Source organism: Electrophorus electricus, chromosome 21 (genome assembly GCF_041902795.1).
Source record: "Electrophorus electricus isolate QZ-2024a chromosome 21, ASM4190279v1, whole genome shotgun sequence".
Classification (NCBI taxonomy): Eukaryota; Metazoa; Chordata; class Actinopteri; order Gymnotiformes; family Gymnotidae; genus Electrophorus; species Electrophorus electricus.
The window spans coordinates 10,638,067-10,664,604 of record NC_137517.1 but is presented as its reverse complement, the minus strand read 5'-3'; the positions used below and the strand labels follow the sequence as shown (position 1 = coordinate 10,664,604).

Here is a 26,538-nt window from a genome sequence, read left to right as displayed (position 1 = left end):
ACATAAGGTGGGCACAGTTGAGTAATATCGATTACTTTGCTTTATTGATTTACTCAATCACAGACATTAATGTGTAGTGTGGAATAATCCATTTGTATGTCTGAGAACCGCAGAAAGGACTTTAATAGATCACAGCAACATAGACACACTCTCCCTTAGTTACTGTGTGCCAATGTGTGTCCCATACACACACTTATGCTCTACTTTGAGTCTATGTAAATACAACAAGCTAAAGCTATGTATCTCCAAGTGCACCCTTAGTCCTGCTGAATTAAGGTAAAACTCTCATCTAATGCCACAGCAACTCCACTACAGATTAGAGGTTAAATCCAGCAACATCAAAAAATCCATATCCCCCCATCTATATTCACTTCTCTCTCTCTCTCTCTCTCTCTCTCTCTCTCATCATTGACTTTTTGTATGGGGATTCATTTCATTGTTCATGTTTGACATTGTGTTCTAGCAGTGCTTACAGCAGCCAGCTTTCTGTGCTGTACAATTATCATTCTGCCATCTGATGCTACTCACTTGTTTGGAATGATACCTTTGGTCATATTTCTAAGACACACAGTGCTCTCTCTCTCTCTCTCTCGCTCTGTCTCGCTCTGTCTCGCTCTCTCCATCTGCCCTTGAGCTTCTGTATTACGGTGTGGAAAGCACCTCGGTGGCGTGACAAGCACAGCACATCGACACTAAATCAGAAATCAGCACCGGAGCTCCGTCTGCCATGCCATGAAGGTCATACCTCTCACACACTCTTCTTTCTCTCTCCCTCTGTGTGTGTGTGTGTGTGTGTGTGTGTGTGTGTGTTTAGAGGGGCCTGTGGGAGTGTGACAGTAATCCACAAATAGTTACTCTGCTCCTTACACATGCCATCACTCTCTCCATTCTCAGAGAGAGAGAGAGAGAGAGAGAGAGAGAGAGAGAGAGAGAGAGAGAGAGAGACAGAAAGTGAGAGAGAGAGAGAGAGAGAGAGAGAGAGAGAGAGAGAGAGAGAGAGCGCAAAGGACACATGTTATAGTAGGTCTACAATGACTTCTGACTTAAGTCACTGATTTTGTAGCTAACTGCTCAGTATGATTAAAGTAATTGTGAATGCAAGCATGATGTATTCGAATTCAAACGGAAAGCTCTCTGAAACCGTTTCTGCTGGGTTGATGTAGACTGCCATCTAGTGCTCATATGTGTCGCGCTAAGGTGACAAAATAACGCGATATTTTGTGGTCTAGGAATTATATGTGATATTGGTTGATTTAGCAACATAATTATTCAAAAAGAAACATAACGCGAAAACATATGATAGCAAATTCGTTTATTCAACGTGTTGCGACTAATTAGTTAAAATATTTTAAAAAGGTTAGATATTTGTTGCGTGATATAGTTACTGCTTTTATAAAACGGCAATTTGGATTAAGATCCATTTCGAAATGTAAAATGCTAGTAATAAATAAGAAATCTAAGAAAACTACAACCTGCCATAAGAGTTAGCGTTTCTCAAACATGGCCTGCACACAATTGTCCTTTAGGAGCTTCCGTAGTTTAGTCACATGAATGCGTGAAGATTGTTGTGATGAGCATCTTATAGGAAAACGTAAACTAGACTGTGGCTAATATTACAAACATCTGTGTACACGAACATTTTAAAATATGTTTTCCATATCCTAATGTACACTGTACTGATAAATCAACGAAATTTAACAAAAGCCACCGCTGACCGTTGGTAGGTGTGTAGCTAGCTCTTGTTTACAGGGTGATACTGTGTTTCAGATGTCATAAGCTCCACAGCCTTCGAAAATCGGAGGCCGACCAGTTATCTTTTTGGCATAAGTCAGATAAACGCAGCTCACTGAATGACCGTGTTGGGAATTTTGGGGGAAATCGACCCATTTTGCTGTTGTTCATCTGGCTCGGCGCTGTGTTCGCGTCTAACTTCAGAATAGTGCAGGTAGAAACGACAGACATGCTGCGATGGATCATGGGCGGGCGCGGGTCGCAAGGCACGATCGAGGTGAGTACAAATCGTCTGGATACATTTCCAAGCGAGAAGACATTTTGCTCCTCTTGGCTTTTTTTTTTTTTTTTTAGATAAAAAAGGGAGAGACATCGTTATACTTATAGCTTGAAGCTTCAGTCCTTTGGCTACGCTTAAGACTGAAGTACCTGGATGGCTGTAGGTACGGGGAAGCCTCCCTGACCCAGCCAAGCCAACAGCGGGCAGCTCAGCAATCTCGGCTGCTGATTGAAGTCTCTCCGCGGCTCTGATTCGTGTGTCCGTTGTGTTCACTCCGCGTCTGCAGAAGAGCGCGGCGCTGTGCATCGGCGAGGAACAACCGAAAAACTGTTTCACGGAGTTGCAGGTGCTGAAAGGACATTTTGACATTGTTCGATTTCTGGTGCAGATTGATGACTTCAGGTAAGCAATCCTCTCTCTCTCTCTCTCTCTCTCTCTCTCTCTCTCACCCACTCACTCACTCACCGGAGCCTGCCCAGTCGACCCTGTGATTGACAGGTAAAGCGCGAGCTAGATCCTCTCCAAAAGCAAACTTACAGAGCGTGACAAGAGCTTAATCATCAGAGCCCGAGAGAGCTTTAGCGTCTGTGAGTGAGTGAGTGCGCAGGAGAGAGGGAATGAACCAACCTGGTAGCCTCTGTTCTTCACATAACACCTTTCACCTTTGCACTCACCCTCCCCCAAAGCCTACGTATTAACCCTACTCCCACAGCCTAGTTATAATGGTTTCTGAGTGTGTTTGTGTGTGAGTGGTCTGGTTGTAATGGGAAGCTTGATCTCCATCAACCAGAACTGGATGCTACAGACCTTCAATTCTAGGACACCTGACTGACCCTGTGTCAGCCATTATGACAAAAAATGGTGTGCACATGCTTTTAGTAACACTCTCTAAGATGGGGGAAAAAACAACTTCTGAATATGAAGTGAGTTAAGGTCAAGTTTTAATCCGTGATTGTTCTGTTTATTTTTTTTCAGGTTTGCATCTGCTGGGGATGATGGGATGGTGCTTGTGTGGAACGTTGAGGTGTGTGTGTGTGTGTGTGTGTGTGTGTGTGTGTATATATACAGTGCTTCCAAGTAGTATTGAATCTCTTGCAGATTTTGCAAATTCAACAAGTTGTAAATAATTTAGAGCCTTCCAACTTTGAACAAGAGTAGCATTTATTAACAGATGCCTAAATATTACAAACAAAAAGTACGAGTTGCTCAATTAAATTATAATACATTTTAAACATAAAAATTAGGGTCAATTATTAATCAACCCCTAGGTTTAATATTTTGTGGAATAACCCTTGTTTGCAATTACAGCTATTAATCATTTTTTATAAGACCTGATTAGGCCAGCACAGGTCGCTGGAGTAATTTTGGCCCACTCCTCCATGCAGATCTTCTCCAAGTTGTCTAGGCTCTTTGGGCATCTCTTGTGGACTTTGATCTTGAGCTCGTTCCACTAGTTTCCAATTGGGTTAAGGTCAGGAGACTGACTAGGCCACTGCAACACCTTGGTCTTTTCCTTCTTAAACCAGGCCTTGGTTTTCTTGACCGTGTGCTTGGGGTCGTTGTCCTGTTGGAAGATGAAATGATGGAGGAGCAGAGGTTTTTGGCCAAACTCTCCAGGTAAGCTGTGCTATCCATCTCCCCATGGATGCGGACGAGATGGCTGGGCCTCTTGGCTGAGAAGCAGCCCCACAGCATGATGTTGCCACCACCATGCTTGACTGTAGGGATGGTATTCTTGGGGTCATATGCAGTGCCATCCTCTCGCCAAACGCCCCGGGTGTGGTCGGCATCAAAGACCTCGATCTCGGTCTCATCAGACCAGAGAACCTTGAACCAGTCTGCCTCAGAGTCCTCCAAGTGATCATGAGCAAACTTTAGACGGGCCTTGACATGACGCTTTGAAAGTAAAAAAGGTACCTTTTTGAGGACCATTGCGGTGGAGTACGTTACTTATGGTTTTTATTGAAACCAATGTCCCCACCGCCATGAGATCTTCCTGGAGCACCCTACTTGTTGTCCTTGGGTCAGCCTTGACCGTTCGGACAAGCCTGGCTTCAGCACAGGAGGAAACTTTGAAAGGATGTCCAGGCCGTGGAAGGTTAACAGTAGTTCCATAAGCCATCCACTTCTGGATGATGCTCCCAGCGGTGGAGAAATGTAGGCCCAACTCCTTGGTAAGGGTTTTGTATTCCATGCCAGCTTTGTGACCCTCCACAATTTTGTCTCTGATGGCCTTGGAATACTGCTTAGTCTTTCCCATGTTGACTGTGTATGAGTGCTGTTCACTTGTTTGGGGAGGGGCTTTTATAGTCAGAAAAGGCAGGAAAAAACAGAAAATTAATCCCAGCATGTGAAGCTCATTGTTCTTAATACCTCAATTACTTCTTAATACTTGAGGGAACCAAACAGATTTGAGATTTGAGGGGTTGAATAATAATTGACCCTCTGGTAGACTTTGCAAAATTAAAAAAAACAAAACAAAAAACAGAGAAATAAGATTCTTTTTTTGCTGCAGTGCATTTCACATGTCCAGGCCCATCTACAGTCCAGATTTCACAGTGCTAAGTTAACTCCAAATGTATAAATTTGCAGAGGGTTGAATACTACTTGGAGGCACTGTAGGTCCTGTGCCCAACACACGCTGCTGCACCCTCACCTGCAAAAGCATGTGTATGTTTACAGCCATTAGGGCATGGTGCTAGTAACATCAAGGTCGTAGGTTCAACTACAAGGCGATGCATGTCATACTGATAAATGTTAGTCACAGTAGATAAGAGTTTGTGCCAAATGACATAAATGTGAGTGTTTGAATAAGGCATGCCAGATTAGAGAGATTGCACCAACGTACATAGCACAAGACAAATTCTGAGGTCAGAGATTAGCATGTGTAGTGTGTTCATTGTTCTGTGTGGGTGTTTTGTGTGACTCTGTTTCAGACTGGAGAGCGGTTGGTGGAGTTACGAGGTCACACTCAACAGATTACGGCTATGACAACTTACACTTTCATCAAAGGAGAAAGACCTCACACAGCACTTATAACAGCATCATCCGACCGCACGCTGAGTGTATCCTTACACACACACACACACACGTGCAAACACACACGTGTCTCATACTGCACTTTCTGTGGTGGATAATATATTAACCTTGATACTGGTGTAGTTGTGGGACCCAGACAGTGGAAACAGATTGCAAACTGTGTCTGATCTACACTCATCTGTTAAGGTAATACTCTCTGATAGTGGATTGTGTACACTCCTGTTAAGGTGGAACTGTCTGATCTACCCTCCTTTTTTAAGGTGTCACAGTCTGACCTATATTCTTCTGTTGAAGCAAACAGTAAACAAAACCATATTTTTCTATACTGCATACGTGCTGCTCATTCATACCTTCCATGTGGAAGTTTTTAATGTAAAATGTGTTGTGTGGCATATTTCCCTTTTTACAGTGAACATGATTCTATGAGCTGTTTGGGCTTACTGCGTGATGTGGTGTCATTTGAGCAAACACATTGAGCCACACTCTTAAGATAATACTGTATGATTTGCAGAACAGTGTCTGATTTTGCCTATGAGAAAAATACAGTGTGTGCTCTGCAGGTATAGTGTCAGACCTGTAGGTGTCTGATCTGTGAGCCTCAGACAGGAAGCAGCACTCACAGTAGAGATGTTAATGTGGTTTTCTCCATGCATATGACTGTGTGTGTATGTTTACACTAACTGTTCTCTCTTTCACAAATGTCCTGTGCATTGGTGCTTCATTGTGTGTGTGTGTTTCTTTTAGTGTTTGTTGGTGCTGGATCATTTGGATGTGTGGCTCTCAGGCGGTAATGAGCTCTGTGTGTGGAACCGAGACTTTCAGCTGAAGTGTAAAACTGTGCATCACAGAGATGCAGGTACACGCACACACTCACGCACACATTTCAGTCACTTACAAAAAGCAATAACATGGGAAATGCTACAGTCTACAAAACTAAACTCCCTGAAAATTTTTCTGCCTGTATAGGTATCACTGCAATGGTGGACTTGCCCAAAAACTGCGTCGCTGCTTCCATGGACAAAGAGATCAGTAAGTGACGATGACATTTGCGTTCACATATTCTTAAAGGGGACCTTCATCCACAAATTATTGACTAATACTTCCAGCTCACTCTTAAAAGCCCTGAAGAACAGCAGCAGTATGACTTGGTCACTCAGTTTAGCAAGCTAAGACAACAGCCACTCAGTGAATCAGTCACGGCTGTTTGGCTCTGTATGTTGGTTGTATGTAAGGAGTCTAATGTATCTTGGGTTGTTGATTTAGTGATTTTTAAGTTAAACCTCTCTGAAGCGGAGATGTCAATCCTGGCCATTCACCACCTTGCTGACCATCAGGATACAATCCGATCGCTAATCAACATCAACAGTGAGTCTGCCCTGCTACACACACACACACACACACACACACACACACTCTTACTAAACCATCCTGCAGAACTAAGATTTGCTTCTAGTATGTCTGACACATAGCACTATAGAGGAAGAAGGTGCAAGTTTGTGTGGCCTTACATGAGGTTTTGCTGAACAGTTGACTGATATCTTTGTGTTGAAATGAGCTGATTGTTAAAGGCTTGGTATAAATCTTCTCTTCATGGTTCCTAGATGAACTGTTTGCTAGTGGTTCTCACATTGGAGAGCTCATTCTCTGGGATACAGTTAATTGGACAATTCAGGCCTATGAGCACATTTTGTGGGAGGAGCCAGCAGGAGATGGCCAATCGGAGGTTAGAATTGGCCAGCAGAAGCAAAGTGAGATGTCCATTCAGCACATGTACTCAGATGGAGAGGTGAGCCAGCATTCTTAACAACCCTCAATGTTGGTTTTTTTGGTTTGTTTTTGTTGTTTGGATTTAACTTTATTTAGTCTAATTTGAATGAAATTTTCAGGAGTCCAGTAGTTCATGGCTTCATCATAGTATCATAGTGTCTGTAGATGAAAGTTTTCAATGTTTGTTTTTTAATCCAAGTTTTGATTTTAAATCATCTTCTGATTAAACTATTTTAACCTCTGCTCCTCTCACTCAGCTTATCACTGCAGCAGTCGGTAGTGGTTTGTATGTGTATAATGCAGTGATGAAGAGCATTGTGGCTTATAGGAAGGTCGCCCATGACTCTGACATTCTGCATACAGAGCTACTGGACAATGGGTATGTGTGTGCCATGCGCACGCATGTGTGTGTGTGTGCGTGCGTGTGTGTGTGTGTTTGAGTGAGTGCCTGTGGGAACATGTGCGCATGAAAATGTGTGCTGGTGTATTTCTGTAGAAAAATTGTATGCTAATTGTTTGCTGTTTGCTTTTTTTTAAAGAGATATTCATTTGCATACAGTCAGTAAAGTGCATCACTATTTTACTCCATAACTGTTTTAACACTAAAGTTTTTTGCTGTGAACTACTTTAGTCAACATTTTGACTTTATTTCCCTGATGTCAAAGTAAATATGGAGGGGAAAGTGTATCAAAGTGAAAATGAAATTGTGTCAAAGTGAATGTGAGAATGCGATCATTTTAGCAGATCATTTTCATATTAGCAGAGATCAGTAGTTTTATCAGTTTGCTGTGGAGTTGAGGTTGGCCGATGCTTATGTTTAGAGAGCAGGGAGACTAATGGCTGATGTATAATGCCGATGTCATGTTGCTGGGATGCTATTTCCATCTTATACAGTCGTCTTTCAATAATTACAAATGAGACACAAAATTGAGGAGCTTGAATGAACGTTTATTAAAACTGTTGTCTTTGTTGTCTCTGCTTAAGTAGAGCTGCGTTCTCTCTGCGGTTCCCTTTTTAAAAAAAATAAAAATGCATCAGCTAAATAAATGTCCAGAGGTAATCAAAAAAATAAACTTTTGTTTAAAAAAGTTAAAAAAATAAAAGCCTTTTGGCTTATGCTGATATTGGCATTTAATTGACTGACTGATTAATTGCTTGACCACTACTATGGAACCTTATGAACGTGTGAGATTGTTTGAAATGTATTGTGTAATACACTACGTGTGTGTGCCTTGAAGGCGGGTGATGTCGTGCTCTGAGGATGGCAGTATTAGGATCTGGGAGTTACAGGACCTCCCTCTAGCTGCAGAGCCCGCCTCCACAGGTGAGCAGGACACGCCTCTTTCTTCCCTTTGGGTTTTCTCTCTTTAACCTGTCTTTAGCCTCACTGAGATTGTTAAAAAAAACACATGCATGCACACAGATGGAAGGGAGATTAAAGCTAATATTCTTTATCAATCAGCCTGAGAATTAAGTCCTGCTTAATATATTGCACACTTTTACCCAGCTGTTTTTTTCCAGACATTAACTGCATTGAAAATCCTGAAATGGCTGTGTCTGTACTAACTATCTGTTATGTTATGAGGTATTGACTTATTCATTCGTGTGATTCAGAGTAGCTGAAGTAAAATATGGCATCTCAGTGGGTTTTGATTGAGACAAATTACTTTGTTCTGTTTTGTTGGCAGAGAATGTCCTGTTGCACACAGCCAGCACATTCTAAACTCCTAGAAAGAGACTCTGGTCGGTCAGGACTAACCTGACCAGGCCAGTGGATGTCTCAAACCTAAGTTCAGCTCTTTCTCCTATAATAGTGGTGGTACAGACAAAACTGTGTGTGTTTCTTTCTTTCTTTCTTTCTTTCTTTCTTTCTTTCTGTCTCTGTCCTTCCCTCTCTCGTTCATTCTTTCCCTAGGTTTTTTTGGAATGTTTGGCACTTTTGGGAGATCTGGGAAACAGGCTGGTGCTCCTACAAAGAAGCTTCTGGAAGTTCCTGGACTCCGTTCCTTGGAGCTTATCGGTGATTTGATTGGTCACTCTGGAGCAGTGCAGGTATGCTGGACACATTGCCATGCCAAAATATTGTAAGAGAAAAATGTTGTGTTGTGTTGTGTGACCCTAAATGTCAATGTCATTCTTAAAGCAGGCTTAACTGTCTGCAAGTTCTGTTTGTTTTTAATTTAGTTCAGACTTTCACTCTGTTGCTGTTTTTGACTATTTTATTTGGGTGCTGTTATCCATCTGCTTGTGCCGATCTGTGTCAAAAATGGCATGCAGAGTACTAGGCATTGATCAGTTGGACGTGTGTCAGGGTATCCTTGTGAATTGTCTGTGTAATCAACACTGTTGCCAGTGTGAGGGAGACTGTCAATGTATGATGCAATGTCCACCAATGATCTGCTACTAAGCAGCTTAGTAGGCAGTTCAGCCCTGGCCCAGCACTCAGGGCTTTGGCGCCTGGAGAAATGGTGGGTTTGGGCTTTAAAGAAATGAGTGTACAAAACCATTGTGTGGCAGTGTGTTTAAGTTGTAACACACACACACACACAATTGCTGCATTCCAGCACTGCACAGAAAAGCTCTTGAGTTTTTATAAAGGGTTAGACAGACAGTTCCTGCAGGTGGTTCTCAGTCGTAGTCATGGAGACAGGATGTTCTGCTCACTTTATTTTTTTCCCCCCTGCTCATATAAATTTGAAGGGGTTTGTGAAGGGCTTAATCATTGGCTACTGAGCTGGATCTGGAGCAGAGCAGCAGGGAGCATTTTCCTCCAGGGCCGGCACTGGAGATTCCTTCCTAGACTTGGGTTGGGGACACTAAGGTCAAAGCCAGGTCACGTGCACTAAGCCACTGCGTTTGCTTTTGCACCCAGATGTTTGTGAGTTTCGGGGTGAAGGGTCTGGTCACCTGCTCAGCGGATCATCTGCTCATCGTGTGGAAGGATGGCAAGAGGGAGTCACAGCTGCGCAGCCTGGCGCTCTTCCAAAAGCTGGAGCAGAGCGGAGGATTGTGAGCTCGCCCGCCAGCCCTCCTGGAATGCCTATCACGCCCGTCTGTCTCCTGGAGGGACAAGTAAGCATGAAGCTGATTTCCAAAGTGCAGCAAGACATGAGGTGCTTTGGTATTTTATTATAAAAAACAAAAAAAACCCCAAAAAACTTAAAACACTCCTCCAGAGTGAAAAACATGTATCCTATTAACAACAGTGGAAAAATACCACACAATGCCTTGTGGCTCGCTTTAATGTTGGCACTCAGTGCTGTTTAAATCTTGGTGAATAAGAGCATGGATATTGCCTCACATACTCTCTGTAACTGTAGAGACAATCTACATGAAGCCTTTGCTTTAAGTGTGGTCATTCACAAGCCTTGAATACCAAATGTCTTTGGTTGGCTCTGTTACTCTGAGGTGGACTAAGGTCAGTGCTGTAACCATGACATGGTCCATGGTCAGTGCTGTTAGTCCGAGATGGTCCAGGGTCACTGCAACTCTGTGGTGGTACTGATACTCTGGTCATGAATTCAGTGAGACACTCATGCCTTATACATAATCAGTGTTTACCTCTCTATAACACTCAAGTTTATTAACAAAGTCCAGTATTTTGAAATTGGAAAGTGTGGTATATGTGTTCTTAAGCATGATTTGTAAAATATTTTATATAAACTTTTAATTTCTAGTTAAATGGATACACATAATTGTGCGCTCAAATGAATTATTGATGTGTTGGTATAAATTGGTGAGGAAATGAAGAATCAATGTGTGATTAAACATTTGCATTTTCCCAATATTTTAAAAGTAATATTTTACTTTAACATTTATTTTAAGCTTTTATTTTTATTACCAGTGTAAACTGCCATTAAAGCTTGCTTTGGGAGGAGCACATGGGAAAACGGTTTACTGTGCATGTTTCCTTTAATTTGTTTCACAAGTACAATGTTTTTGTGTTTTTAAAATTTGAATTCGAAACAATAGACTCAGACAGAAAAGAAAATAGCTGTAGCAGAGCACAGTAAAAGCAACATATTTTCAACATTTTTTTTTAAAATACGACAGTAAACCATTAAATCCTTCCAAAAAAACCCACACACCATAATGGTCGACAGACTTCATTCTTATATTGTTCAACTTCATTCATTGTTGTTTTCATGTATTAAAATATTTTATGTACATTTATGCGAACGTGAATGCTACTGTAGGTGTTGTGCTAGCGCATGTAAAGATCAAAAGGAAAAATACAACGCTTTTAACACGCACATGCACAACTCCCACTTTTGATTCCGTTAAAAAAAGCAAAAACGAAGACGTGAACTAAGAACACGGATTTGATACCAGGAAGAGCTGTTAGCAGACTGCGATATCCAGACACCGCTCGCTACTGAATAGTCGGATAAAGCGCCCTCTGCTGGTGAGGTTGCCCCTGTCAGATGATGATAGTAATATCATCTATAGTAATATCATCTAGAATTACACCATTTACTTATTCAAATTACAGTATCATTACATATCTGTCCTGCCCGATACATACTACTACTACTACTACTACTACTACTACTACTAATAATAATGAACAGTCACCACGATGCAACAGTCAGTCATGATAGAATTGCTGAAACATAAAAAGGAAACAATCACATGTAACCATGGTAACATTCCTAAGGTTTCTCCAGTACACTCCTGGAAGGTTTCAGAGAACACTGGAGCCTTTAAAGCTATGAAATGCAGGCTTTGTCTTCCAATATATTTTCATCCTCACACAAATTCTCATGTCACAGCATTACACACATTAGTTTTCGCATATTAGTATATCCACTCTTGTGACATTTTTACACACACACACACACACACACACACACACACACACACACACACACACACACACAGAGAGAGGGTGAGAGTGATGAGGTAAATGTTGATGAATACTCTGAAAGTGTGTGTGTGTGAGAGAAAGGCATCTGAAGTGTAGTAGAAGAATCCAAGCCAAGTGTATCTGTATGGTGGCACAACACAGCAGGTTCTACCATCACTCAAATAAGCTGCAATCACAAACAATGTTGATAATCACATACTCACATATTCAGCCAAAACCAAAAGACCAGGAGAAAGGAACAGGACGAGACATATGATTATTTCCAAGAGAAACAAAATTCACTGTGATCCAATTCTATTTTTGCCTGTTTTTAGAAGCTCGGCCCATTTTCTCAGACACCTTGTTATTTGGACCATGTGCATTGCACCTACTACTCCAGTCTGTATAAACATTCCTTGGTTCAGGAACATTCTATGGCTTTGTTCTGTTGGCTGTTGTGACTTTGTGCTCAGTCCTAGAGTAAGTAAAACTGGACTACATGTGTGAGGTTGCCCTGCAGGGCCTAGAGCACATGGTTAACTCTAAATGAGTGAGGTGTGTGTAGCAGACTGCAGGAGTGGAAATAAGAGAATGCTACATAGTAAGGCACCTCAAAGACCGTTTCATGAATCTATTTTAATATCCTGACTTGCCATATTGTTTTTGTCCACTTTGTTCAAATTAACTTGAAATCTCGCAAAAGAGTAATGCATAGTGTAGTTATTTTCTTTTTCTGGCATCAGCAGATGTGTGAAAGTCCTGGAACAGTGTAATTTTGTATATTGGAACACTAGAGGGAGACAAGTGAACAGCTCTTGTCTTTCTGATCCAACAATAATTTTCTAAGCATTTCAAATAGCACACGGTTTTGCTCAATTGTGCACAATTGCCTCAACAGTTAGAATGGAGTCCGATTAAAAAAGGCCTTTACAGAAGGCCTGTGATAATGGTTCACACTGTCTTATACCATTCCATCTGCATCACACACAGAAATATGCTGCAAAAAATCTGGTATACTTAAGTATTAAAACAACAAAACATAGTAATGGCAATCTGTGTTTGAGTGATTTTCCTCTTCTGTTCTACTGCAGCAATTACACCTTTTGGATGGGGCAGGGGTAGGGGGTTTGGTTATGATATGGTGGTGCTAGAGTTGATCCTAGTGGGGGGTGGTTTGTTATTGTAAGGGACTGTGACAAACAGTACTTGCTCATCTATGGCAGTCCTCGTCAATGTCAATCCTTGAAACCTATCCAGTACATTTCTGCTTCCTCTTACACACTTTATTCAGCACGTCAAGTAACTGTTGAGCCCTTTTGTGAGCTGAATCAATTGTGAGAGTGCACAGCCCATTTTGAAATCACTGTTCCTCTGATGTTATGAGAACAAACTCATTTACATACTTCTGCTTATTCGGCCTGCAGCAATGTAGCCCCACCCACGTACGCTGCAGTTCTCAGGTATGCCAATCAGAACAGAGCACATTCATCTTCCATTTGTCTTAAAGGCACATTAACAGACACAGCCTGTTTAATTCCTAGGGTTAAAAAGAGTTTGGAATATGTTTGTATAAAAATGAATTATGATTGTTTTGGGAACATAAAGCCACACAAACATTGTAAGTGGACATAAAAGAAAAATCTAAAACAAAAACATGTAGGATATGGGCCCTTTAAAGATGGGGAGTTGGGTTAATAAGGAGGAGGCGTTCATCCTCTGCATTCTTGTAGCTGATGGGCGAGACCTATAGGTTGGTGGACAGGCTCTGGTAATCAAATATTCTTCTAACCCATAAAGGGTCAGGCTTTGCCTAAGAGTTTGTATTTGCCTTAATTTGGTTCATAAAACATCTCAGGTTCAATTTATGTATCTCCATTTCATTCCAACCACAAAGTCACGGTCATGGACAAAAGGTCAAACTCAATCTTGCTTTTATGTGGTGCTGTTGTCTGACACACCAACTACAGGTTTGAGAGTGTTATTCTTGCTGGTTGATCATGGATCCTCCTCTGGTTGAGGAGGTTCTTGGGTCAAATCCCAGGCAGGTTTCCAGGCGATGGTGGTGAAAGGTGAGGGTAGAAGCTTGGTGTGTAGTGCATGGTATGGACACGGAGCCAGGCTCTCCAGAGAGAATGACAAGGGGTTGAGAAGCATACTGAGATGGTGTTGACTTAGTTTTTACAGAAGATTTTCCTGTTGTTAAAGGCTATCACCCCTCTTTTAGGAAGCCCCTCTGTACACAACCTCTCCCTTTTACCCTCTCTCAGAGAATCCCTGCCATCACCAGCATCTCTGTATATGATTTGGAGACACAGATTCGAGTCTGGAGACAGTAAGGCTTTTACCCATACAGCCACCTGATCTAACACAAGACCTACCCTGTTTTAAAGGGGCTTGTCCTTAATGACAACCATGGCTGAAAGGCCACAGGGGACCTGTAACTTTCCCAGCTGTAATTAAGTTCATTTTGGCCACAGAGATCATGGATGTCCAGCTTTGAGGTCGAAGCATACTCACAGTGAACCCTAATACCACACGTCACGTTTCTACTGGCCAAGATGGCCACTAACACAGCCAAGCCGAGCAGTATCAATGGCCTGTTTGGTGGTGAAGTCAAAGGAGTCAAAGCCACCACCAACAACTAAACCATGTACGTGTCCATGGCTCTGTAGCCGAGCCAAGTCATGACTCTTTGTCGAGTCATACTTGAGTCATGAATCATACCGAGTTGAGGAGCTCCTTGAGATTGGACTTCAACAGTAGAGTTCAGCACTGGAGTGACTCTGGAGCCATATTCACCAACTGGGTGAATTAATGAACATTCGATCAAGGTCACACATGCATCTTACTGGCCTACAAAGCCCCACCTTTTAATGGAAGCATAAGCTTATAAACGAAGTTTACCATGTCTGTACTTACACACTGTCCATCGTAAACTGGAAGTACCTGCTACTGACTACTGTTTCTGCTCGGAAGTAACAGTGTGGCACAGACTGAAGAGTCATTCATGGCACATGCCAGAATGCTTGAGTCTAAGCAGCTGGTATCCAAGTGTGAAACACACCATCCATCTGATATTTATGCTGATGTCTGCCAGGTACACGCACATGTATTTATTGTGGTATTAACCAGAACAAGCAGGAGAAACTGGAGAAAAAAGGAGGAAAGGAGCCTGTGTTTGGGTTTGCAGTGCGTTAGCTCATCTTCCTGGATGGGCTGCTGCCACAGATATTTTTAAATGTTCACCAGAGTATACCTGGGAATGCTGCTCTCTACTGTAATACAAAATACAATCATCTAAGACAGCAAACCTCCTGTCCTTAAAACTATGTGCTGGGTTTATTTTTGTTCTGCCTGCTCTACATTCTCGATTCAACCCATTGGGTAACTTTACACATTAGGCATCTTTACACATGAGGTAACTTTGCAGTAGCTTGACAGCCCTTCATATGCTGAATCAGGTGTGCTAAGAGCATCAGAGAATGCACAGAGATGCATCCCCAGCACCTGGGAACCTTTGATGTATCACATATATGAGAACGACAGTGCTCTCCTTCTAGAGTGGTGAGGTGCATGGGAGGTCATTCTTAAAGATGCTGATGTTGGCTTTGTTTGTCATGGTGGAAGCATGTTAGCTTTCAGACCCTCTTTACACTGACAGTTGACTGGGGAAACCTACCATGGGGTGGGGGGATGGTGGGATATGGCTACAACTGGCGGGAACTGGATGAAAAACTGCCAACTTGTCTCGACAGACTTAAAAAGTAATACAGTTCTGGCATCTTCTTATAGAGCCATTGGGGTCTCACAGTGCTTCTGGGTCACATGTCAGTGTGGAGAACCAGAGGGGTCATTTGGATTCTAACAATCACATCACATTCAATTAATCAAGAAAGAACAACTGGTATATTAGAAAAAAACAAAAGAAAATGGACATTTCAAAGTTACATGTATGCAGAGGCGACTACAGAAAGAAATCAGAAACGCTCAGGTTGTTAAAATTCTATTTGTCTCTCTGTATCTCACGTGCACACACACACACACACTCTCTCTCTCTCTCTCTGTCTATCTGGGGATAGTGTGATGTCAGCGATTAGTTCTTGGTTTGCTGTTGTGTTAATGAGACACTGTTTTGAAAATGTAATGGACATTTTTCAAACAAATCACTGATGGAGACTAAGGTTCAGAGTGAAAAAAATAAATACAATCTAGCCCCCCCCCCCTTCTCTCTCTATCTCTCTCTCTCACACACACACACACACACACAAGCACACACAAGCACACACTCCATCAAGCGTCACGCAATACAGTAAGTGTCATAAATACAGTATCTCTGGAAAGTGCTCAGACATCTACAGTAATCTTTGATATCTCCATTATTAATTCTACACATTCCTGGAGCCCTGTTGGGGAGAAAGAGAGGCAGAGAGAGTAAGAGACAGAGCGTGAAAAACAAGTTGTCATCATATTGAAACTTCCGGAATGCTCCTTTGTCCCAGACAGAACACAACCCTTGGGCACTGATGACAATGTCCATACACTCCTGGGCACTGATGACAATGTCCATACACTTCTGGGGACTGATAAAAATGTCCACACACTCCTGGGGACTGACGACAATGTCCACACACCCCTGTGGACTCATGACAATGTCCACACACTCCTGGGAAATGATGAGAATGTCCAAACACCCCTGTGGACTCATGACAATGTCCACACACTCCTGGGAAATGATGAGAATGTCCAAACACCCCTGTGGACTCATGACAATGTCCACACACTCCTGGGAAATGATGAGAATGTCCAAACACCCCTGGGGACTGATGACAATGGCCACACACACCTGGGGACTGACGACAATGTCCACACATCCCTGGGGACTGACGACAATGTCCACACACCCCTGGGGAAAAACTAAGGTCTTTCCTTTCCACACCCAGCTCAGTGTTTTAGACCTGAGAGGGCTTCCACAGGTGAGTGGCATGTGGGCAGGACTTATCAATATCCACACTTGACCCAGAAAAGGTGGGCTGCTGCCAAGATCAGCCAAATGACCCTGAAGCTGGCAGAGGCCCCTGGGACACCAGGGGCCCCTTAAGGCCCATAAACACCCTCTGCATGATACCACATTACTCTTAATGATCTTTTAAACCAAATTGAAGGCAGTCTGGGGGTCAAGAGTAATATAACTGGGGTACACCCTAACTTGAAGCCATGAAGGTGCTGTATTGCACGGGCTCCGCAGGAGGCTATGAACTGTAAAGACGACTGGAAGCAGAAGATTGCGCTGGCCCTGGTGTGTGAGAGATGCCCAGGACCCTCGGCCCGGCCACAAGGCCTGCTACTCGTCCCTCTCACACACACGCACACAAACACACACACACACACACACCTGCCTGGCCTTGTGTGCTTAGCATGGACAGAAAAGTTCATCAGTATCCTGACAACATGTGGAGCAAGACTAATCATCTCATTCTTTTAAAATCTCCATAGAAATGTAAGAGAGGAATGGCTTAAATTTAAAAATAAATATTTGATTCTCGGGTATAAAGCGCAGGTTAAATGTCTTCTGATCTACTGGCAATTCAAACGTCAGCTATCACTGAGGAGTAACAGACATCAGCTATCTCTGAGGAGTCACAAGCCCACCATTGACTGGCCTCTCTGCCACTGAGGTCAGAGGTCAGGAACGGGGCCTGCTTTGACCACTTTGACCATGCAGGCTTCAGGACAGAAGCCAACTAGAGTCACACACACATCACACTTCCTGCTTCCTGAGTACATCGTCCAATCCCCCACACATGAGTGTGTGTTATAATATCTCTCTCTATATACGATTTATGTTTGTTAAGTCCAACTGTGATGTCCTATTCATAAAAGCATAATATACTATCAGTTACAGAATGATTTATAAAATGTAGTCCAGCGGCATCTCAAAGGGAGAGAGCGAATGATGAGAAAAGGGGAAAAAATGAAGTAAGAAAGCTAGAGGAGGTCTGCTAAAGTGCGTTTTGTCTTTCATTCATGTTGTACCCTTGTAACCGCGGCGATTGTCGTCAGGGCTGGAGTGTTGCCAGGGTAACTGTTGCCAAGTTGTGCCCTGGGCTGCTGGCCTGTGTTTGGGGTTGGAACCTTTAAGGTCCAGCTGGCTTTCTACCATCACAGTGGGGAGGTTGATTAGGAGATGCGCTACATTCAGATCCACAGCCTGACCTCTGGCCTTTGACCTCAGGAGGGCAGGGAAAGTCAGTGTCGGGAGAAAAGGTCAGGTAGGGGGAGGCGGTCGAAGGCTTTTACATTTCATCTCATCCAGAGTCTTCCAGTACTTATAGTTCTCCGACAAGTGCTCCATTAAGCCTGGCAGACCAGCAAATGCTGAGAGAGAGAGAGAGAGAAAGAGAGAGAGAGAGAGAACAAAGGAAGAAAGAGATTATATATTAGTATAGATGCCACTGCATTTACCACCACACTAACAATTCAATTATTTGCACGCATCACGTACAACAGAAAGACTGAGAAAAAAAGAGCGGAGAAGGAGGAATAAGCAGGCAGACAGTAAAAACGAGAGAGCGCTGCACATCAGGGCAACCTTAAAGATCATCCACTCACATCCAGCAACAGCAGGGAAAAAGCATCATGATTGTGTTACAGGTTCATCACATCATACGAGCAATTCAATGTCCCTTTGAACCAGGTGCAATTAACAGGTCACCAGTAATGTGCTCTCTGTGTGGAGGAGTTTCTTTGAATATTCTCTCATCTCATGGCAAGCATAAAAGTACTCATTATTCAATAATTAAATATGGGAAAAAAAAACTTTATTAATAAACCTATACTTTATTCCAAAATAATTGACTATATCCTCATAACATTTTTATATCCCCTTTCATTTGAATTCTTTCTGAATGAACATTTTCCTTTCACAATGTTCACATCTGAAGAACATTTCTCCCCAACTACCTTTTTGGTTTAATAATGCTAATTTTGTGTCAAGGGGGCTGGACTGACAAAGATAGCAGTATGACTTGTGGTCCAGCCCAGGATGTGCTGGATTCCAGCGCTAGCTCAGGGTAAAATGTGACCGCTGGGTCCTTCTGACTGATATAACAAGCTGCCTTCTGACCTTCTTAGAGAAGCAACCAAGAGACAAGTTAGTTTGATGGCAACCTGCACACCAGTTCCCCTTTGTGAAATTTCAGCATGTCTGACGTACATGTCCGAGATAGCGTGTGTCCGAGACTGAGGATGTGCGTTCCATTCTCTCCAAGACCATCCCTAACACTTTTTACCTCAGTCTGTCAGTGGGAATATAAACTACTGTGGTCCCTTAATCCAGTTAGTTCAAATACAAAGATACATTAAACTATTTACAACTCAGTAATTTAAAAATATATATTTTATATTAAAAAAAATATTTTAAGGTAGTGGTGTGTGCAATGCATTTCACTGCTGTAAATATTTTTTTGAAAATTAATTTTTTCACACGCAAACACACCCAACCCCCCACCCCCCAGCCCCCCACCACACACACACACACACACACACACACACACACACACACACACACACACACAGCCTCAAGACACCCCAACCCCTACCCTACTCCGAAAGTTATTTCAACTTTCCGTGACATCATCGGAGGAGCTGTAAACAGGCTTTGTCTCTGGGGGTAAACTCAGTGGGAAACAGAACCTCCATCCTGCCCCCAAACACCCCCAGCACAAGCCCCGCAGAATCTATCCACAACCCTGTAGACGTGTCCATAAGCCTGCCACAGCCTGTCCAGAATGCCTTCACAGCCTGTGTGTTTGTGTGGGTGTCACTAACGCCCTCCCCACAGTCAAGCACTCTTCTCTGCTGATAACGGACTGTTACGCCAACAGAGTGAACAAGTCTCCAGGGATCAAGCCTGGGAAAGAACGTCTCTTTCTCTTTTTTCTTTTCCACTCGTTATCCCTGCTTACTCATTCCCTCTCTCTCCTGCCACTTTCTTTTCCCCCCCATCTCTTTGCTATCTGTTCTTCATCTCTCTCTCTCTCTCTCTCTCTCTCTCTCTCTCTCTCTCTCTCTATGACATAGTACTTATCTAGGTAATCACTCTGGACATTTTAACTTTTATTCTAGAAGAGCTGTAGGCCTTTTTGAATCATCAAACTTAGAAATAAAAAGCCAAACCAGACTAAGTGCTTTATCGAGATCAAAGCAACAGAACATAATGGTAAGGAGGGATGTGAAGGAATCTAGACATCATATCATCTGGGTCTTCTGCAGAAATCACTGATCCAGCATATACTGATGGAGAGAGAGTGATAAAGTGCAGGTGTGTATTTGTGCATGCAAAAGAGTGGACACCTGCCTGTGAACTTCTCCTTGTTTTTGATGGTGCTGTGTGTGCTCCACAGAGGTTTTTGCTCGTGCTTTGTTTGTTTGTTTTGTGTGTGTGTGTGTGTGTGTGTATGTTTACCATCCCAAGCATCAAACATGTCTGTGATGAAGTAGTCGATGAAGGAGATCTGGGATTTGGGAATGCTGCAGGTGTTCCGGTCAAACACAGGCATGACAACAGGTAGCCCCTGTCTCTTCTCCTCATCTGTCTATTACACACACACACACACACATACACACATTAAACAGTGGGTTTAGAATATGCACAGATATATAAAGATGTTTCTTTGTGTGCATACATTATATGCATATACACTTAACTGCGTGCATGTCTGTATGCGAACCCGTGTGTGTGTATCTGTCAGTGCGTGTACCTGTGCGAAGTATTCCTCTGAGATGCGGCCTGCCCACTCGATGCAAAGCTGCAGGGGTCTGCAAGGGTTTGCTACATCTGCGCATTTGATCATCATTCTCTTAATCAGCAGCCGGTTTTCTGGTGAGTTCCTCATTTTTCCTGGACCCTCGCGCTCACTGCCGTCGCTCTTTCACACGGCACCCATACACACATATATGTGATTACACACACGAGGTAATATGCCACCCCTGGTGCACACGTACATGCTTTATACATTGACAGACACTCTCACTTGCACACATCTTACATTAGAGCTAGACTCTTCAATTGCGGCCATGGGTTTGTTGATGCTGTTCACAAACTTATTCACGTGCTCAAAATGACGAGTCATCTCCGTGGCCAGCACCATGTCTATAATAGCCTGCCTCAATGTCCGAAACTGATTCCTGGGGTGGGGGGGGGGGGGAAAGTGAGAGAGAAGACAGAGAGAAAAAGAGAGAGAGAAAGAGAGGAGAAGAAGAAGAAGAAGAAAAACCACATTCTATGTCAGTGGTGAAGGGCTTCAGTTGGCTTTTGATGACTTTCTCTGGTCATAACTAAAAGTCCATACATATGTAAAGCAGGCCCTGGAGATAGTGGCACCACACCACAACTCATCTGCTTTCCTGTCTTGTGCCCTAAACAGTCCACTGAACTTGTGGTGCAAACTCATGTGCATGAGCTAACCCAAAACAAGAACTGTTCAAGGGAAGAAAAAAAACAACAACCATTAGAGTCCAGGAATCTGTTTATTGGGTTTCCTCTCATCTGCAGGTTGTGAGTGGCTGCAGCCCTGAAAGGGCTTGACACGGAACGCAAGGTGCTGTCGGACTTTTTTACAGCAACTTTCCTGCACGAGCACTGTGGTGCTGTGAATTCTGGGGCTCGGGAATGCTGTCTTTTCTATGGAACGTTCGTACTGCCTGCTTTCTAAAAGTCACTGAATCTTTCAGATATTTACGTGAGAGTCAAGTGGATCAATCCACAGGAATAAGATGAGTAATCAGGAATTCATCAGGAATTAGGCCTGATGAATTATCTTATTATTGTGGCTTGATCCTTTAGTTTAAATGGCCACTGAGCGATGCCTTTCATTGTAGGGCTTTTGGGGAAAGCATATGAAATAAGTTTTATCCTCTTGTGTGTGTCTGCTGACTGACAGATCCAGTCTGTATCATCGGACATGCAGCATCACTGGCTTTGAACCACAGCATAAATGAGGAATGCTGTTAAAACATTACAATGCACAAAAAACCCTTTTTTAATGAGGCTGCATTTTATGCAAGTCTCTGTAAGATCAAAGTAATATTGTGTGTGTGTGTGTGTGTGTGTGTGTGTGTGTACCTCTCGATTGACTCTTCAAGACTGTCTCTTCAAGACAGGCTGTCTCTGATGGTGCTTTCTGAGAGTATGTGTATGTAAGTGCTAGGTGTGTGTCTACCTTTTCATTCTATAAAGTATGTGGCTGCCTGTGATGACACTGTGTGTGTGTGTGTGTGTGTGTGTGTGTCTGTGTGTGTGTGTGTGTTTGCATGCAACATACAAGCGTGAGTGTGTGTGCACCTCTCCATGTTCTTGAAGATGTTGCTCTTGCTGTCTCGGCTAGTGAGCTGGAAGGCGAGGGCGGCATGGTGACTCTCTAGCACGGCCGTGTCGTTGTACAGGATGGCCAGCTCGCTTCCCGCGTTGCACAGGAAGGAGTTGGTGCGGCCTGGGTGGTCCACGTCGTGCACGGCCGCCGCCAGCAGGGATGCCACCTCATCTAGCTGGTCCAGGCTGCCCTAGAAACACAGCTCAGGGGTTAAGGTGCACCTCGGCCATTACTTCATGCAGATCTGATGTCATTTTCTGTACCTCGGCTGTCATTTCTTTTAGCTCAGACATTTCCTGTGGTTCACATTGGTGTCTAGAGTGCAGCTTAGTTCAGCTTCCATTCAGTTCCTTATTGTGTTGTAGATGTACAGAGTTACTATATAAGGGCATTTATGACCTTCCCTGGTTTTCTGTATTAAAACTCGGCATTAAACAGTGCCTAAACTTGCTCTTTCAACAGCTGTGAGGACCTCTGCTCCAACACACATGCTTGTAGATGGTCACTGTTTTCATGAACTGTAATGCACACACTCTAATGCTTGCCTCCGCTCTGCAACAAACAGACTCACACCCCATTGTGATCCATTCTCTGCTTTCTCTGGTCCTGTGGGTGTGCAAACAGAATCAGTTCAGCTGCTTGCATGCTTTCTTCGATTTTATAGTTCTATTGGCAGCATCATAAAGTGTATAAGCACACACACACACACACACACACACACACACACACACACACACACACACACTCAAATGCTGTGTCAAACATGACATCACTATCATCTGATGCAATATCCAGTAGGTCTAGCACACCAGCTCCAGAAGGCTTCAGAAATGCTAATAGCAGCCTTACTATTCTTCCATCTGCCCCTAGTGTTACTAGATATGAGAACAATGCAGTCATGAATGCTGAATGCTTCACACCTCACACTGCCCTGGGCTTTAATCTTAGTACATTCACATAGATTCACATGTAGCACAGGAGATGCTGCCTCACGGATGTTTGTGTGTGTTTTTGTATGTGTGTGTATATGTGTGTGTGTGTGTGTACACCATTGGTGTAGTCAGATGAGAAAAAATTACATAAAATCATTTAAAATTAAAATTGTCAAGTGCAATGCAGAACTGAGCAGTACTAGTTGACGGTTTGTCCAACCTGTTACCTGGTGCACGCGCCCCTCTTTACCCGCCTCGTTAGTGCATGTATTTAAACCCTTGTGTTGTCTACCTGTTTGGCAGTCATTGTCTATACAATGTGGATGTGCTGTTCGAAGACTTTCCTCATAAGCTTGTGATTGTTGAGTGGTGTTCGTCGTTTGTATCCTGTTGTTTGTGTTTTACTTTCAGTTAAACGTCTTTTTTTTCTGTTCCGTGACTCTAATCTGCCTGCCTTCCTTTTCTCCTGACACTCATTGTGTCGCATTTAACAGACATTAGAAATGCAGTTCTTTAAAGGCAGATACAATGACATACACGTCTTTGTCAGAACTTAAGAAGTCACTGAGTTTTTTACATTTATGTGACTGAACTTCCATTGTTAGTGCAGCTAGCTGGCTAAAGGTTTTGATCATAAATAGAAAAAATAATGGATGGTCCTGATTGGTTAATCTTGTTTACCATAGCCGCTGTTAAACAATAAAGTGTAATTAAACAAACTAAGGAATGCGTTCATTTGGCTTCTGGGACTTTGATCTCAGGAACGTCACTGTAGCACAATTACTGTACATTTTACTTTACACATACAGAATCAGCTGTACTGTATGTACATTTTGTACAACCCCTATTGCTAAACATTTAAAACTGTCATAAAAAAAAGAATTCCTCCTCATCTATGCTAAGGATGTGCCCATGTAAGCCTCTGCCAGGATGCAAAGCTCCAGGATGATGGTTAGGGCTGGCGGGGGTGGGGGTGGGGTGTATACAGGAAATAGCAAATCTCCATATCATGTGTAAACATCTGAAAAGTGAAGGCACAGCCATCCACACTGCTCATGAAGCTGTGGAGTCCCAGAGGTTTACACTCGTGATGAGAAGTTGCCTAGCCTGCAGGCTAGCTTCCTGTTAGTGCGTGAGAGTGTTACCAGTGCACACTGGATGCTGCAAATGGATTGCGCAGATGGCCTCTGTGTGGGAACGCACTGGCTATGTTTCGACTTTGGACCTGGTAAAAATTCCACACTCCACAATATGTTGTCATTTATTCCAGTGAGCAGAACAGTCATGCGTACTGTAGATGTCATGAGAACAACGCATTACTTGACAAAGCATCAATAATATAAGGTTTAGTCATACTTTAATATAATTATTAAAATGTAATTAGCAAATGAAGACTGTGCCTTAAATGAATCTCTTCAGTGAATAATTTGAAGAGTGAATGTAAAACTCTTATGGGGGTGGTGTTAAACACTTAGAGAACTTGGGCTGGTGTTCAGGGCAGCCAGGAGGTGGAGTCTTCCTTTAAAAAAGACCAATCAACAGTTTCTGGAGTGGTTGGGTGCAAAAACCTTGTCATGGAAATCAGAGGGGAAACTGGGAAATGGCAATTAGGTAGGAGTTTTAAGTGCAGTCCTTTCCCTCCAAAACTCCATTAATTCAGTCAGTCATGTGTAATGCTAGGTTTGTGTGGATGTGCGTGTACATGTTCACATGTGGAAGGCTGATGCGGACACGCATGTGCTTAAAGGTCGTACCTTGACCTTGTCCTTGCGCAGGAAGTAGGCAGTAGCATGGAGCACGTCGGCGGCATGGGTGGAGTTGTGGTAGGAGTTGGAGGCGTGGTAGTTAGCCTCCATCAGCTGCAGCCAGGAGCGCAGCGTAGCCTCTGAGCAGTTCAGGAACTCGCACATGCCAAAATTAGCAAAGATCTTCAGGCCCAGAAATGTGAGTGGCCTGAGACACATACACACATCTGCGTGAGGGACATCATACTGCCTTGCACTGATGATCTCAAACGGTACTCAGACATTTTATAGAGAGAGAGAGGGAGGCACAAAGAATTTGACCACCCATATATCTCTATATCTCCCTCTGGCTCTCTCTCCCACCTTCCACCTCGCTCCCCACCTCTTGTGTGTGGCTGCCTCCAACTCCAGGATGTTGAAGTCCCAGTGCTCCTCTTCATTCAAGATCTCAGCGATGGAGGCAGGCACGTCCGTGAGCGGCACCGGCACTGCCAACTGACTCTGACTCTGACTCATATCTGCCGTGTTACAAGTACCAAAGGTCATAGGTCAGCACAGATACAGCATAGCTTACTGTACTTTAATCAGACAGAACAGCATTGGCAATGAAGATTTGCATACACAGAATGTTATGAGGGAACAAGAAGCTGAAGGCTTGTGACTGTTCAACTGAGGTCCGTAATGTAAAAAAAACTGGATAATGCTTCTTCCACTTCTCAGACCAGTCACCTTGCTAGCCGTGCAACAGATACAGAAAGTATGAGGTGAAAACACTATGTTTAATGTAGCTTTAATGTGTTTTGAGGACATTTTGGAATCAGGAATGCAGATCAAAACATCTGTTCTCTTAGCCAGGGAAGAAGGAACATTTATCTCATTAATGTGTCCTGAAACCCCAGTGTACATAGAACACCATGGGATATAACAATGGAATTCTAATAATAGAAGGAATCTCAGTGTTTGAAAACAATGGGCCAGAACTTGTTTCTGGGTTTGACATCACCAATCCAATATGACATCACTAATCCCATTGCCTGGTCAGAAACAACAACAAACAATCGCTCAAGTTTACAGAAATGCAAAGTGTGTTCATCTGCTGTGACATCAAGCTAACTGCTAGATGCTAACAGACTGTCACATTCCAAAACTACAGTAAAAAAGCTTATGAAATGCTTTATTCCTTCAAGTTAAATACTGTACTGCTATGGCTAAATGGGAGAGCTGTTTCAGACATGGGTAATAGCCATACACTTTTGTCTCTGAGCCAAAAAAAGCAGAGCAGAATGCATGTTTTCTGAATTAGGACACTCACACAAACTCTCCTAACAAATCTCACACTCACTGGGCAGTTACACAAGGAATTATACTTTCTAAACCAGAGAGGAAGAAGGTAAATTTGAATCTCCCTTTGCCACTGCCAGCTACCATGAAACAGGGGTAATACCACCCTGCTCCAGTCACTGAGCAAGCTGAAGAAGGGAAAGACACTAATGTCTGTCAGGCAGATGCTGTGAATGCATGCAGCAGCTGATGTGTCTGTGAGTTTAAGCTTACTCTGGAAGGAGCTCTTGGAGAAAACGTACTCGTTTCCAGAGAGACGTCTAAGTCCATCCTAAGAGAGAGTGGGAGAGGGAGAGGGAAAGAGATATTTAGAGAGATAGAGAGAGAGCACTCATTTTTTAAAAACAAAATCAAGTTCAAACACAATTCCTTGCTTAAATGGTTGTGCATGTGTGTTTGTGTGTGTCTAAGAAATTAAAAACAAAGTCTGTAATTCAAAATCCACAGTCGAAACTCCAAACAAAGCCCCTGTGAGAACCTTCAGGTT

The 26,538-nt window shown here is 43.0% G+C and overlaps 2 protein-coding genes across 5 annotated transcripts in view; one reads left to right on the top strand and one right to left on the bottom strand.

Annotated features, from left to right (window-relative positions):
* The first annotated feature begins 1,373 nt into the window (after window positions 1-1,373).
* On the top strand, window positions 1,374-10,710 carry wdr41 (WD repeat domain 41). The gene is made up of 13 exons (XM_027019319.3): window positions 1,374-2,008; window positions 2,298-2,413; window positions 2,987-3,035; window positions 4,948-5,076; window positions 5,174-5,236; window positions 5,795-5,906; window positions 6,017-6,079; window positions 6,314-6,415; window positions 6,652-6,836; window positions 7,075-7,196; window positions 8,056-8,141; window positions 8,733-8,869; window positions 9,690-10,710. Exons 1-13 carry the CDS (start codon window positions 1,961-1,963, stop codon window positions 9,828-9,830), a joined length of 1,353 nt encoding a protein of 450 aa, XP_026875120.2. The 5' UTR covers window positions 1,374-1,960; the 3' UTR covers window positions 9,831-10,710.
* A 4,840-nt stretch (window positions 10,711-15,550) lies between these two features.
* Window positions 15,551-26,538, bottom strand: part of pde8b (phosphodiesterase 8B) — a 57,519-nt gene continuing 46,531 nt past the window's right edge. For 3 of the 4 annotated variants that reach the window (XM_035521257.2, XM_035521258.2, XM_081704045.1), the window contains exons 15-22: window positions 26,265-26,322; window positions 25,093-25,228; window positions 24,720-24,918; window positions 22,006-22,223; window positions 20,711-20,849; window positions 20,423-20,590; window positions 20,128-20,257; window positions 15,551-18,038 (exon numbers count right to left, since the gene is read on the bottom strand). In XM_035521257.2, coding sequence (XP_035377150.1) covers window positions 17,929-18,038; window positions 20,128-20,257; window positions 20,423-20,590; window positions 20,711-20,849; window positions 22,006-22,223; window positions 24,720-24,918; window positions 25,093-25,228; window positions 26,265-26,322 — 1,158 coding nt within the window. In that variant the 3' untranslated portion in view covers window positions 15,551-17,928. Of the gene's footprint in view, window positions 18,039-20,127; window positions 20,258-20,422; window positions 20,591-20,710; window positions 20,850-21,985; window positions 22,224-24,719; window positions 24,919-25,092; window positions 25,229-26,264; window positions 26,323-26,538 lie in introns of those variants that run through there. The other variant, XM_081704046.1, reaches the window with a different exon arrangement.